This window comes from Sitophilus oryzae, unplaced genomic scaffold (genome assembly GCF_002938485.1).
Source record: "Sitophilus oryzae breed Bouriz unplaced genomic scaffold, Soryzae_2.0 scaffold_935_pilon_pilon, whole genome shotgun sequence".
NCBI classification, from domain to species: Eukaryota; Metazoa; Arthropoda; class Insecta; order Coleoptera; family Curculionidae; genus Sitophilus; species Sitophilus oryzae.
In genome coordinates this window covers 1,335,711-1,351,927 of record NW_022147567.1, presented here as the reverse complement: position 1 = coordinate 1,351,927, position 16,217 = coordinate 1,335,711, and the positions used below count along the sequence as shown (strand labels likewise).

Genomic DNA, 16,217 nt, shown 5'->3' with positions numbered 1-16,217 from the left:
TGTAATCGGGCAAAAGTCTCATGAGATAAAGCGTCATCAATAACGCGACTCTTGGAAATAATATTAAGGAAGCAAACGAAATGGTAATGCATCCCAACCAGTATTGGATTTGTAAGGGAAATCACCACACATGCAATGAAGGAAAATACGGATAATGCGTGAAAAGAAAGCCAGGGCTTGGCATGAGTATCGCTTTGATTTTGATCGACATTAAAAATGGTGCACTTAAAATTGACGGCGAATCGCGCTGGAAAGTATCATTATATAAAAGAAATAGAAGATGGGACGCATAAGTGGCTATTTTGCGTGAACATAATTAAGTCAAGACATGTTGATACATACAGATTTATATTCTCAATAGCAGGAGCACTAACGAAGAGAGGTATGTCGGTGGCGTCCCACAGGGTTCGGTGCTGGGGCCAACTCTGTGAAACATATTATACGACAGTATCATGGAGCTTACTGTACAAGGTGGGACAGAGTTGATCTGTTACGCCCGCGATGATTCTTGATTTATATAGTAAAAAATGCAAACAAAAAAATAAACGACATCGACCTAATGCAGATTGTGGATGATACACTAAAGATCATAGACAGATGGATGCGTGAGCACAGACTCGAAATATCTGTGGAAAAAACAGAGGTGATTTTACTGAGCCGCAAGAGAAAAGTTGACCATATACAGGTTTAAATTTAAGGATATAATAATAAAGCCAGTAAAGTAGTCACACAGCTGCTATCTTGGATTCCACATAGACCGTCGGCGACTCCGGATCGTTTCACGAGCTAACCCAAGGTCCTCACGATGGGCCTGCACATCAAGAAGGTGTGTCTGAAATCACAAAGAACTGCTAAAGCGTTGTCCACAATACTGTTCATGCTACAACCGCATAACCGTTCGGTGGGCCCACACACAGCAAAGAGCCAAGAGTGTTTGAGAGTGCGTGCCAATAATTATTCTAATGTACTACAGGAGCACTGGGTTGGAAAACGCTCACCGGAGGCTGCAAACCAATATGACAGCACGTATAAGAAAGTAGTAAAACAGATAATCAGACCTGGTTGAGGCGCACACGAGAGAGGGCCCTTGAAGATGCTGGCAGCCAGAGAGATCATCCTACAAACGGGCCTTCTGACGGTCTGTGGCCACTATCGGAGGACAACTTCAACTGAGGCAGCCTTGGTGATATCGGGTCTGGTGCTCTTGCATCTTCTCTCAAGAAAAAGAGAACGACTCTTTCACAAGGGTGAAGTACAAAACCAGTGCAGCAGAAGAGATGGAGAGAAAACCGCAACAGTGCCAGCAGTGGCATCAATATTAGGGAAGCTGATCTAAAAAGGAAGATCGCGACAATGCTCATCTCCAAATAATAGAATATGTGGATTAAAAAGAATAGCATGGAGAGGTAAGACTTCTATCCTTACTATATATGTGACGTGGCCACGGAAAATTTTGGGCAGTTTACCTGTGTGAAGATTGGACAAGAGCGGAAGTCGCCCGGCGGAAGTGGCCTCGATACATGTGCTGAACCCAATGAATATAACTGCCAGAACACACAATGTTGTGCTTGTCAGATGGGGACAGGAAAGCATGTGAGGCCAACGCATGAGCGATTGGGCGTGGCAACAATTCTCCATGCAGATACTTCTTAAGAATCGGTAACAGAAAAGAAGAGAAAACTTTGAAGCCATCTCAAAACTGGCCCAAGATATACTAGAGGCAAAATAAAGCGAAGAGCAGGGGGTCATCTATGAGGAAACAACGGAACAGTCGGCGTCTACTTGCGAACTTGCGCCCATGCGGGGGTCCAGGTAGACGTGGCAGGAGCGGGGGGTGACGTTTAGTGGGTAGTGTCCTCCAGGCAGCTTAAGGAGAGATTGAGTCCCACACTCCGTACGTAAAGGTATTTTTTTCACCTCCAAAAAAAAAATCTTGGTGAACATCCCATAGCGCAACTTTGTCCCAATTTAACCATGTTCGTATCTATTACGGTTACCGAGATACCAATGCTTGTATCTCGAATTTGTAGCACCCTGTAGAGTGAAAACCACCCTGTATAATGACATTTATAATTATAAAATTATTACCCGTTTCTATGTAGGCCGAAAATGGCAAAACCAGAGCCAGTAAAACGTATCCATCCGGAGCTAAACTGTTCCTAATATTTTCCAAAATACTTAATGGTGCGTTGCAACGATCCAAGAGATTCAAACAGGAAATGACGTTAAATTTTCGATCTTGGCACCAGTCTTCCACATCTAAAACTCTAAAATACAAACTAATTAGTCTGGTATCTCAATAATACAATAATTTATTATATAATCATTTTTTAATATGCAACGAGTATGTAATATAATGTATCTGATGTAACGCCAGCCTATCAGAACATCTCTCTCTCTCTCTGTCTTTATTCCTACAAAAGGAATGTGGTCAGGTGATGTGTGAGGTTTGTCTCCATAATTCCCTGTCTTGTGCTTCATGTACAAGCGTGTGCGATTTTTGATAGCTGGTCTATCCATCGGGAGGGCAAGCGGCCTCTTGGTCTTCTTCCCGGAACCTTGCCCTGTATAATGAGTTTTTCCATACAGTCAGTATCCCTCCTCATAACGTGACCGAAATATTTAAGTATACGTGACTGTATAGAAGTTGAGAGGCGTTCTGTGATGTTTAGTTCTTGGATTATGGATTCATTGGTTCGCCGGGCAGTCCAGGGAATTCTGAGCATTCGTCGCCAACAGTACATCTCAGTTGCGTCAATTTTTTCATTTCTGACTGTCTCATCGTCCAGGACTCGGAGCCATTCATTAATATAGGAAATATTAGGCAGTGAACAAGCTTTTTTTTAAGTGTTTAGATATGTTTTTGTCTCGCCATATCTTTGAGAGTTTTCGCACTGCCACTCTTGTCATTTCACATCTTCTTCTTATTTCCCCTTCTAACGTCCAGTGTTGTTTATAAGTGACCCAAGATATATATTGACTTACAACCTCAAAACGACCAATGCTCACTACATCAGGTTTGTTGTTGTTTTGCCTGTCGATAGTCATAATTTTTGTTTTAGAGGGATTAATTTCAAGTCCAAGTTTCTCGCTTTCGTCTTCAACCAATTTTAGAAGCTGCAGTAACTCTTCCTCGTTTCCCGCTAGAAGGACCGTATCGTCTGCAAATCTGAGGTTGGTAATTTTGTGACCATTAATTGTTGTCCCCCCTTGCCAATGTTCCAATGCCCTTCTCATGATATATTCAGTATATATATTGAATAACTGAGGAGATAGTATGCACCCCTGCCTAACACCACAGGTAGGCTGGAAGTCTTCCGAAGTAACGCCATTGATGCTAATTCTACTTTTGGTATTTGATCAATGAAATCAAATGAAGATGCACGCCCATTTCTTTAAGAACCATCCATAGTTTTGACCATTTGACTTTGTCAAAAGCTTTTCGATAGTCTATGAAAGAAATATAGAGCGGATTGTTAAATTCTCGGGCCTTTTCGATAATCTGACGGATATTCAAAATTTGTTCACGTGTTCCTCGACCTCTTGTGAATCCTGCTTGCTCTGGAGGGATTTGTGGTTGAATATACGGTTTTAACCTTTCGTTAATGATATGAAGAAGAATCTTACTGACATGTGAAATTAGCGCAATGGTACGAAAGTTGTCGCATTTGGCTGGAGATCCCTTTTTGTGGATGGTTATTATAGAACAATCGGTCCAATCTGATGGCCATTGGTGAGTATGCCATATCATAATAAATCTTACTGACATGTGAAATTAGCGCAATGGTAGAAAGTTGTCGCATTTGGCTGGAGATCCCTTTTTGTGGATGGTTATTATGGAACAATCGGTCCAATCTGATGGCCATTGGTGAGTATGCCATATCATAATACATAACTTGTGCAAGATGTCCACACCAAAACCTCCCGACGCTTGGAGCATTTCGGCTGTGATGCGATCTGGTCCCGGGGCTTTATGATGTTTTAGGTTTTTTATTGCTGCTTCAATTTCCGATCTCAGTATGTCTGGTTCTTCATTAATTATATCACTGTGGAAAGAGCAACTAGGCTGAGGATCTTTTTCTTTATACAGTGTTCCGCAGTATATTCGCCATCGTTCCACTATTTCGTTAATTTCGGTTTTAAGTTGTCCTCGATCGTCTTCTATTGCCCATGTTTTTGGCTTGAATTCTCTTGTGAGGTACTTTATCTTTTTAAATAGGTCCCCTGGTTGATTTGTGAAAGCGTGAGATTCTATTTCCTGGCATATTTTTTCATAGCAGTTGTTCTTGTAGATGGTGCAACTGTGTTTGATCTCTGTATTTATTTTTCTATATTTATCTTTTTCATCTTGTGTTTTTATACCACTTTGCACTAATGTTCGTCTTTGTTCAATTTTTAGCAATGTGCTGTCAGAAATCCAATGTTTGTTTTTTTGTCTTTTGTTTAGTTGTCGAGAAGTGGCAATTTTTAAAGTCTATCCAAATCTGTTGGGGTTGGGTGTTCTCGTTAATGTTCCACGATGTTTTCAGTAGTTCTTGTTGGAAATGTGTTACTTCGGGGATCTCCATCTGATTTGATCTTGGTTTTCTTACAACATTTTTTAACTTTATACGAATCTTTGCTGCCAGTAACTTATGATCCGAGCCACATATTGCTCCGGGGTAAGTCCGTACTGTCCTGAACGAGGTTCTCCATCTCGAGTTAGAGAGAATATAATCTATCTGGTTGCGTACTCTGTCTCCTGGACTATTCCATGTGTAGAGCCTTCGGATATGATGTTGAAATGTTGTGTTCATCAGAACATCAACGGTGTTAATATACGTGTCTGTGTTAAATAACTAGTGTGCGTAAATGTGTTATCGAAAGAGTTTGATTTAGGCCCAGCGCCCACGGTGTAACTATTTTGAGACAAAGGTTGCTAACTAGTTTACCCTACAACCAGTTTCCAACTAAAAGGAAACTTCTACACGCACACGGATGTAACTCATTTTGGACCAGTTTCAATCAATTGGTGTAGTATTCAATTTAAATAAGTTACTATGTTAGTTCTATGTTCAGTTCTTGATCGCCCATTTTGATATAAAATAACGCCGTGGAAATAACGAGAACAAGCAATTTTTAAAATGCAGCAACTACGACCGCGGGAAATGGTCGCGAACAACAGATCTGTGACTGATTGCAAACTAGTTCCGTTTGAATCGATTCGTGTGCGGCTTCACATTACTATACGCTACCGAGATTGCAAAACAGGTGCATGCTCAACCGATTTGCAATTTTTGTCTTTGAGATGTCGCAACAGTCGCACCGTGGATGCTGGGCTTTAGACATTTAACATTTTCTTCTTTCATATTCCATTTGACATATTCCCTTCATAGTCACTAAGCTGGGGTGTCCGAGCAATTCACTAAGTTTAGAAAAACAGATCAGAATATTACGTAGAATTTAAAAATGTAATAAAATTGATAACATTGTCTGGAAACACCGCAGATACGATTTTTGAATCCGCGATTATCTATCAATACAGGGTGTCAAAAAATAGTGTATCTAACTTCGGTGGATGATTCTACAGATAAAACAGAAAGTTCCTATATGCCCTAAAATATACCTTAATGTAAAACGCTTCCCAAAGAAATTACAGCCCTCGAAATTACAGCCCCAAAGAAATTACAGCCCTCGATTGTATCTGTTCTGTGGTTGGAGTTAAATCTTACGAGCTGAATTAAAATCACTTCCTGACGTTTGATTCTAACTGAATCCTGAATTTTGATTGTAATTCGGCGACAATATAATAAGTATTGTTCTACTATTATGACACCACTTCCTGACGTTCGATTGTGTTCATACCGTATGATCGGGAAAAAACGGCGTTAGCGATGGCTATGAAATGAATATCGCTATCATTTTATGTGTAAATTTATATGGGAAATGTCATTGATCGTCTTTTCCCAGCCAACTAGGCGCCGTTTTTTTCGGTATCATACGGTCTTTGATATATACTTGCGTATTTTTCATGACATTGCAATATTATGGTACCATGAAGCATATCAAGTGATACCGTAATATAGTACCATATTACGATACATGGCGTTGGATTGGGCTAAAATTGGTATATTACGTATCTTCAGTGACATTGTAATATTATGGTACCATAAAGCATATCAAGAGGTACCATAATAGTACATAGAGGTACCATATACGATAGAGGTACCATATACGATACCATTTCCTGGCGTGCGATTGGACTTATACTTAGTATAGTATCTTCGGTGACATTGTAATATGATGGTACTATGAGGCATATAAAGTGGTACCTTAATATAGTACCATATTACGATACCACTTCCTGACGTTCGATTGGGCTCATATTTGATAATACTTGCGTATTTTTGATGACATTACAATATTATGGTACCATGAAGCATATCAAGGGGTACCATAATGTAGTACCATATTACGATACTATTTCCTGGCGTTCGATTGAGCTTAAACTTTGTATACTACGTATTTTCGGTAACATCGTAATATGATGGCACCATGGAGCATATAAATTGGAACCTTCTATAGTACCATATTATGATACCACTTCCTAACGTTCATTTGGGCTCATATTTGATATATACTTGCATATTTTTGATGACATTGCAATATTATGGTACCATGAAGCATATCAAGAGGTACCATAATAGTACCATATACGATACCATTTGCTGGCGTTCGATTGGGCTTAACTTGGTATAGTATCTTCGGTGACATTGTAATATGATGGTACTATAATGGATCTACTATGATGCATATATAAAGTGGTACCTTAATATAGTACCATATTACGATACCATTTCCTGACGTTCGATTGGGCTCATATTTGATTATACTTGCGTATTTTTGATGACATTGCAATATTATGGGAGCATGAAGCATATCAAGGGGTACCATAATGTAGTACCATATTACGATACCATTTCCTGGCGTTCGATTGGGCCCAAATTTGATATACTTGTGTTTCTTTATAAAGATTTGTTTAATTAATAATTTTAATTTATTTTATGAATTTTAATTTATTGTACGATGTCGTGACAGCAACTTTTATGCTTAACTAATATATTATTAATTGTACCTGTGTCACTTTTTAAAATCTACCTAGGTCTATATAAATAACGTGGCAAACAGAAAAAAATTGTTATTATAGTATTTTTTTAGTCAATTAGCATTTTTTATACTGCATTTTAATAAATCATTTCCATTATTATTAAACGTATATTTCATTACTAACGTTTCAGTATTAATAAATATCACTATCAATCGCCCTGTATATTATTAATTTTAAAGGTAGTTAAAGTTATTTTCTTAGTTAACATAATAAAGTAGTGTATATTAAAAATGTATTTTGAGAGCATATGTTTTCTAATAATATACTTAAAATTAAAACTATTTTAAAAGCCAAACAAATAATTAATATAAGTGTATCTGACAAGAAACGAAGAATAGAAAGGAATTATTATACACCAGAAAAAGAATGGGATGCCAATTAAACTCTGTTTTAATCTGGCAACTGTGCATTTTTAGCCGAGCTTCAAGGCCGTCGACGTGCCGTCGATCTACGTCGATCCAAAACCGAAAGTTGAAAATTTCCAATTATATTCTGATTATTATACTGATTATGATATTGTCGCGCCATCTAGTATTTTATTTGTGCAATTTTAGCTCTTTCATTTCGAGTATTTTTCTGTTGCGTAGCTAGATATTCTGTGCTATTAGCTACTAGTAAATTTAAGTATACAGGGTCGGTCATAAAGTTGTGGCACATCAAACTTTATTTTTTTTAAATGAAACCCCTTGTATATTATTGTATATTTCAATTCTTCCTTCAATTTTAAGCAATAATCGTAATACATAATGTACATAAATTGAAGAATTGAAATGTTAACGAAAATTTTGTAATTTCCAGACTTGATATAATCTCATTTTATACATCTATAAATGCTAACTTAAGAACTAATGTGAAATATTATTAAGTATCACAGTTTCGGCAGAATGGCATCGTTAAATGAAACTGAACATATCGAAATTAATTAAATCAAATTGTTTAAGTGATATTTTCAAAGGTCAATAACTCGGAAACGGTTGGTTTGAGGTATACATATGGTGTGTATTTCGATTTTTGTTTAGAATTGAAGGAAGAACCGAAATACGCAATAATATACAGGGGGTTCCATTTAAAAAAATGAAATTTTGATGCGCCACGACTTTATGACCGACCCTGTATACTTCAATTTATTATCCGCTAATAGATATTTATAAACCCTCTAACTTTTATATTTAAATTTTTGCGGTACCTCCTATATTTTACCTAATAATTGACCGTTTCCATACATAACAGCGACCCTGTATACTAAAATTGATGCATCGTAATCTTTAAACGCAAATATCTCGAAAATCAGTCACCTTGTCGAAATAAACGAAGAGTACCTGTTTTGCGTAAAAAAGTTCTATCTTTTTATATCATTTGTTGAAATTACTATATCTATAAGGATAAAAGAAGTGCCACCAGTTGTACTCTTTACCCTAATGGAACCCTTTCAGTGCTGTTACGGAATTTTTCACAATCGCCATTCGCTTTGATTATGCATTCGCATTAAGTGTGTAAGAGTACCAAATTTCAGGAAAAACGGTTTACTAATGTTCTTAAAAATAAACAAAATATAGGGAAATTGGAACAACTTTCATTGCACGTCATCAATGACACCATGCCTCGTCTTATGGAGTTTGCTGGTGGTCGTATTATGATGTGCAACGAAAGTTATTTTAATTTCCCTTATATTATTTTTATTTAACCTTTCGAGGGTTGTGACTTCTTCGGGAAGCATTTTAGGGCATATATTCATAGGAAATTTTTGTTTTATTTTTATCTGTAGAATCACCCACCAAAGTTAGAAACATTATTTTTTTGACACTCTGTATGTCCATGTCCAAAATTTCCAAAATATAGTCTTTGAGCCGGGTCTAGAATTTTGACTAACACGGTATATTGGAAAACATAACAGTGTTGCAATTCATGGCACGTGGTGATAAATAATATTATCTAATACCTAATGCCGTTGGGTGTAATTGTATGTAATATGTATTGTATAGGGCTTTTCATGCTCTCTATTCATAAAAATAATATTCGATATATTTTTCTTTTGGCATCAAACACATAGTAATAACAATCTAAACTTACTGATATCCTTGTTTGCCAAGAAGCTTTTTCATCGTTTCTGACACTTCCGTGACGTAAATTTTGTCAAAAAGCGGCGCCAAATGTGCGGTAACTTTGCCATCTCCCGCTCCTAAATCTAACAAGGAATCGTATCGAACGTTCTCGTCCACTTTGAGCAATTTGATCAGCTGGGATTTCGATATAACAAACATGGAACCACACTGCAGCCATCTGAAAAAAAATACAAATATTTGTAATACAAATAATATTGATAATATAAATTAAAGGGGTCAACAATTAGAAACCTATAGTAACGGCAAAACGTTTTCCGATGCACGTCATCAATCATATCGACATTGACACTAAAGTTTATAAACCTGAATAAAATTTTGGCAAAAATGTTTAAATTTGTTGTATAATTTAAGATACCGAGCAGCTCTTCATTTTAATTTATACAGGGTGTTTCAAAAAACATGTGCCATCTCTTGTGGGGAGATTCTTCAAGTAAAAATAAGATTTATTTTTCATATCAACATAGGTCCGATTCTGCTTTGATAAACCTGAATAAAATTTTGCCAAAAATGTTTAAATTTGTTGTATAATTTAAGATACCGAGCAGCTCTTCATTTTAATTTATACAGGGTGTTTCAAAAAACATGTGCCATCTCTTGTGGGGACATTCCTCACGTAAAAATAAGATTTATTTTTCATATCAACATAGGTCCGATTCTGCTTTGTTTTAGTATATTATATTTTAGTATATTATATTATAAACTACAGGGTGTTAAAATCTTAATATTTTTTCGGTTTATTATAATTTACTTACAAGTACTTTAAATTTTGAGGGTAAAAGTTACTATTAATGCGACATATTTTAATGCTAAAAAAGTGTCGACATATTCACCACGGACGTGCATATGGGTTATTATTGGAATATTTTTCTAAAAAAGCATGTACACCACTGACTTTTTTTCTCTTGTTAGTGAAATAGTGTAAGCAGTTTAATGCCGATTAAAAGTTGTTTCTTGGTATTTGGTTGATTTCGGCCTCCTTGATGAGATAAACGCAATTATATTAACTTGCTTTGATCCAAGTCTAATAGCAACCTTTAATAATAATAATATATCATTATTAATATCATTAACTTGTGAAAGTTTTAAATAAGTACTCATTGATATTCCTCATCAAAAAATATGAAAAAAAGTTCCTATAAACATGGGTATGGAAATACATAGTTTTAGAGTTACAGGATGTTAAAACTTTTTAAAATTAGTTTTTTTTGTAATTATCTTAAATACCATTATTTTTTATTTGAAATTGCTGTAGGTTGGCCTAATAGTAATAATAATTAATAGTAATATTATTTAATAATAAATTAGGTAAAATATATAATTTATTAATTTAATTTTAATTTTAATTTTATTAATTGTAATTAATAAAATTGCGTTTATCTTCAATTCGACAGAATATCAATAGATAATAATTTTTAATTGGCATTAAACGGACAATACAATTTTAAAAAAAAGTCAGTGGCGCACATGTTTTTTTTTTGAAAAATATTCCAGTGATAACCTATATGCACATCCCTGGTGAATATGTCAACATTTTTTAGCTTTAAAATATGTCGTATTTACAGTAACTTACCCTCAAAATTTCATTCGAAACGCTGAAAGAACTTGGAAGAAAATTATAATAAATCGGACATTCTGTATCTTATCGTTTTCTATGCTTGCTCTTTTTGTCAGAAATAAGAAAAAATATAATTTTTTAAATGGAAGTCATAGTTGGCTATGAACTTAAAAAAATGCTGGCATTTAACCCTTTCCAACGATATAAAGTTGTGTGTATTTATTTCTAAAAATGAGAGAAATATTACGTTTCTTATCTTTGTATCGAAGCGGGCCTTGATTTTGTGTTGACATATTTACCTAATTATTTTTTATCACAATTTAATATTCTATATTATTATTTATCTGCCTAATTATAGACTTTTGAAAAGGTAAATTAACATTCTATATTAGTGTTAGTAATTACAATTGAAATCGATACAATAAACAAAGAATAAATCTAAAAAAAGGATTTGTTGAGTGACGAATATAGTTTTCTAAAAAAAATCATCAAAGATGTTCAAACTGAGCACCTCCTTGTTGAATACACAATAAACATCTTTTGCGCTTTTTGAGTTACAACAATTTATTAGGCGAACTGGTGTAAAAAGTCCAAAAGCTTGCCTAGTAGCCTTCTGTAATTCTTCTCTCGTCCCAATGGTTCTTCCCTTATATATAAGGCCTTTTAATTTCCCCCATAAAAAAGTCGAAAGGAATTACATCACAGGACCTAGCAGGCCAAGATATGGGATCCCGTGTTCCAATCCAATTCTCTCTAAATTCTCCATTTAATAGTGCAGTTGCAACCCTGGCTTTTTAATTGTAAATGGTAATACTAATATAGAATGTTCATTTACCTTTTCAAAAGTCTTTAATTATTCAGATAAATAATGATATAGAATATTAAATTGTGATAAAAAATAATTAGGCAACTATAGGTCAACACAAAATCAAGGCCCGCTTCGATACAAAGATAAAAAACGTAATATTGCTCTCATTTTTAGAAATAAATACACATAATTTTATATCGTTGGAAAAGGTTAAACGCCAGCATTTTTTTAAGTTCATAGCCAACTATGATTTCCATTTAAAAAATTGTATTTTTTATTATTTCTGACAAAAAGAGTAAGCGTAGAAAAAAACTGACTACGCCACTGGATTGTGCCTAAAAAAGTGCCTTAATGGGCAATTTTCGAAATGGTAAAAAATTAAAAAAAAACGTATCTCAGTTGGCAGTGAAAATATCAACAGGCGGTTTACGCCATTAAACATTTCTCAGAAATCGAGCCCATGACATCTATGTCGGTTTTGCTCTATCTAGTCAGAAAATAGGTTTTCTCTATTAAAACAGACCAATTTCGACCACCCTGTACATCAATCAATAAATAATCCATAATAACGCTTATATTAATCTTTATAATGGACTAGATTTTGCCAATATGTAATAAGTAAAATAAGCTATAAAACAAATAAATCAATTAATCACTAAAATGTTAGTTATTAAATTAAAAATAAAACGTAAAACTCTGTAAAAAATCATATAATAAATTATATATATAATATATAAATTAATTAATTATATAATATATAAATTACCATAGCAAAAATTTTTTAAAATTATAAAAATGTAAAATTGACGTTTAATTTTACATTCCACTTTATAATAACAATAATAATAATAATTAGGAAGTATAGTATTTACTACATTTGCCACGCGTTTCCTTTGCAGGAAATTGGTTTAAAAAAAATGTTAAATTGTTAAATTTTAAAATTATTAAATTGACGAGAAAAATTATGAAATTAAAAATTTATAGAGTACCGAAAAAAAAATAAAAAAAACAAGGTCTTATTAAACTGTGGAGTGTGCGTGCAAATAGGCTCTAGCTCTGCCGAAGAGATGGGGTGGGTTTTCTAAGCGCCACTAGCTTTGCACAGGATAAGCCAGAAAACCCCCAAGATATTCTTGGAATCTAACAAGACTTGTATATAAAAAAAAATATTAGAAAGATAAAAAATTAAGGGATGAATAAAACATTAAGATAAATTAATTGAGTATTGTATAATGATATTAAATAAAAAAAATGAACCAAATTTGATGACGTTATATATACTAAATTTAATTAAAAATTGAAAACCGAACCGTATGTACCTTGAACTCTTGAACCTTGAATCAATATAAGATAAAAAAAAGGTAAGTAAGAAAAGGAAAAAAACCAATAGGGGAAGATAAAATTTTCAGTAACGTTTACTTGTCTCTGCTTCCGATCTGATCCAGCGACGTATTTGCCAAGCTGAGTGCTGTAGAGGGAAATCACTTCCAGAGAGACGTACTGCAAAACGTCTGCCAGAAAAAGCAAGCCAGAAAAATCCTGGTGGAAAAATCCTGGTCTTAAAAGTCTGGTGGGAACAATCCTGGTCTTAAAAAATCCTGATGTAAAAAATCCTAGTCCAAAAAAGCCCTAAAACCGACAGCGGTATTAGGTTTACGAAATAAAAAGAAAGTTACCTAGAAGGGATAGTTTGAAACAAAAGGAACATACAGCTATAATTAATTAAAAATCAAAACACGTTGCAACTGTAGAAATATAGAAAATGTCATAAAAAATTACCTTGCTGGGCTTCACAAAAAATGTAGTTTTTTTCCTAATAGGTGGATGTCCAAATTGCTGGATTCAGAAAGCAGAAATTACTGGAACAGGTGGTGGTTTTATGTTCCTCTTCCCAAGAAAATCGACGATGACAAAGAAATAAAACAAAAGGCTTTCCCTGTTAAGAAATAATTTGAATAGTACAAATCACACTAGACAAAATGGCGATCAAAAAAAACTTACCAGCCACGAGCAGATTAAAATCACGTATAAAACGGCTCAGAGATACTTTTAAAAGGTAAGGTACAACTAAAATAGCAAAAGTATCCCTTATAGTTCTAGTCAGTGATTATTCCCAACAAAACAGGAAAATTCCAACAAATTACACTGACTAAAACACCTGCTTTGAAGCTGAAGGGAAAAATGGGAAACCTACATCGATCAGATAGAGTTCCGCTCCGAAGAAATTTGACTTATACTGCAAAGTTGCAATTTAATATTCTGGGAATTTAGAAACATTGCCAAAATAAACATTACTTAGAATTAAAAGTAAATTCCAATAACCATTCAAACACAAACATACCAAACCTTATGCCGGTGACGATGCATACACAATATTACGGAAAGGATGTCGATTATGCAATCAATAATTATCAGAAAATACAAACATCAGAACCTAAAGGAAGTACTGCTCAACCTGACAACAGCGTGTGTGCGCCGAATACACTAATCTCAACTGATCTGAGCAATTCAAATTTAAATGACATTATTAATAATAATTGTTAACCTTACAATTTGCAGAAAAAAAACAAATGATAAATCTCAAAAAATATGCAGGTAAATAACTTCATTTTGGGCTCTATAATGAAATATAGGATCAAATAATATTTTAGAGACAATCCACACTTGTTAATAAATCTTCTAAGATAATACAAGGGCAAGCAGTACCGTAGAACTACTAGAAATTATGGCAAATAGGCTAACATTCAGAAACGTAAACAAGTTCAGGAAATAAAGGTAATGTTTGGTGAATTTGATTATATTAGCATAATATAATACATTTTAATTAAATTTTAGATCATTACTGATTGATTACTGACTGATATATGGCATGGACAGCAAAATAAATTAAGCAAAGTAGAGTAAGAAAGATAATGAAATATACCTGTAATGAATATCTGTTTATAAAAATTAAATGCAATAAATTTATTTATCAGCATAAATAAGAGTTTGATCTAACTTGTAAGCAAAATTGGTATATATTTTTAAACCTAGTTGAAGCTAAATTTGGACTGTTACACATTTTTTGTCCGTTAGAACATAATCATTAGAACATAATAGATTTTATGCTCCTCCATAGCTTGATGTGACGACAAAAACATTTATTGGAAGTCAGCTTTGGAAATTTTTTTTTTCTCAAACATTTTACGAAAAGAAAATTGGTCGTCGGACGAGTTGGAAAATATTTATGATAAAATTTATGTTGGAATCTGGGTAGTTTCCTTTCCTTAATTTTTCTTGATTTTTGTGAAAGTTAAATGTTAGAGCACTTAGCAAAACATAGACACCCAAAATTCCTTTTCAATTCGGAATAACGGTTCTTAAAATATCTGAAAAAATGTGTTTAATTTTTTAAAATTTGATGCCCTCTAGGGGACAAACGAAGCACTTTTATATAGAGGTAAATTGTATCAAAGGAACTTATTTTGATTCCAAAAATACGTAGTAGTTCTATGTTCACGGAATATTGGGACACCCTGTATTTTAGTGTTTTAGTTTTTACTAGTGCAGTTATTGAAACTACCGTATGATCAGAAAGAAATAAACGGCGTCCAGTTGCTTGGAAATGACGATCGATAACATTCTTCATACAATTTTACATATAAAATGACAGCGATCTTCCTTTCAATGATTATACAACTCTGTGTATATTTTTCGTATATGTTGTAGCATTAGAAGTTATAAAAAAATGATGGAATGTTTTTTTATAAGAATTTTCTTTTGGAAAAAATATTAAAACAACTAATACTATGCGACGGAGCTATTCGCCGGTGAGCAATGGATCGTAAGCTAGTGAAAATTAAATTGTGATACTTAAGTCTTTATACTATACTGGGCGCCACTCAGTTTTCCATTTATTTTCGAAAACTTCTAAGTTGAGAACTGAGAAATCAACTCAGAATATAGGTATTACTTATTTTAGGAATTACACAAATGAAACGCTGAGATAAACTAATAACTAAGTATAATTAATAATTAAATGTTAATTAGAATAAAATAAGACTATGAAAAATTTGATGTTTGAAAATATTTGTTGGTAAATTGTATGTATTAAAATAGATCACTCAAAATGGTAGTTAAATCTGCACGCTTCTGAATATTAATATTTTATTAATTATTCCGCAAAAAGTCTGGCGATCTTGGTACCAAAATGTAGGGACTCTTTATATTAAAAAAAACCGTACTATGTAGATATCAGAAATATGCATAACATGAATAAAATATTTCAAAGTGACTCTAAAGCAATCAAATATATAATATGCCTGAAGGGCTTAATGCATTCAAATGAACTTAAATTAAATAGATATAAAATGAAATAATCTGGCCTTTTTTATCCGTTCTGGTCACAAGCTGGTTGTGGTGAACTGCTACTGGAACTGGATTGTGATAAAAGCGTCTCTGCACAGACAGGATCGAAAACTTCTGTGGATTCAGGAGATTCCTCCGTTATTCCCGGTGTGAAATGTAGGGACAAAACGTGGCCCAAATGTCAGGTACAAAAAAAAATGGCACCAGAAAATGCTACCATAAAACAAAAGGCGTACC

The 16,217-nt window shown here is 33.9% G+C and overlaps 1 protein-coding gene across 2 annotated transcripts in view; it reads right to left on the bottom strand.

Moving 5' to 3' along the window:
- The window catches only part of LOC115890875 (methyltransferase-like protein 9), a 437,961-nt gene that overhangs the window by 12,081 nt on the left and 409,663 nt on the right, over positions 1-16,217 (bottom strand). For both annotated transcript variants that reach the window (XM_030911230.1, XM_030911231.1), the window contains exons 3-4: positions 9,218-9,427; positions 2,089-2,267 (exon numbers count right to left, since the gene is read on the bottom strand). In XM_030911230.1, the coding sequence (XP_030767090.1) occupies positions 2,089-2,267; positions 9,218-9,427 (389 nt within the window). The remainder of the gene's footprint in view (positions 1-2,088; positions 2,268-9,217; positions 9,428-16,217) is intronic.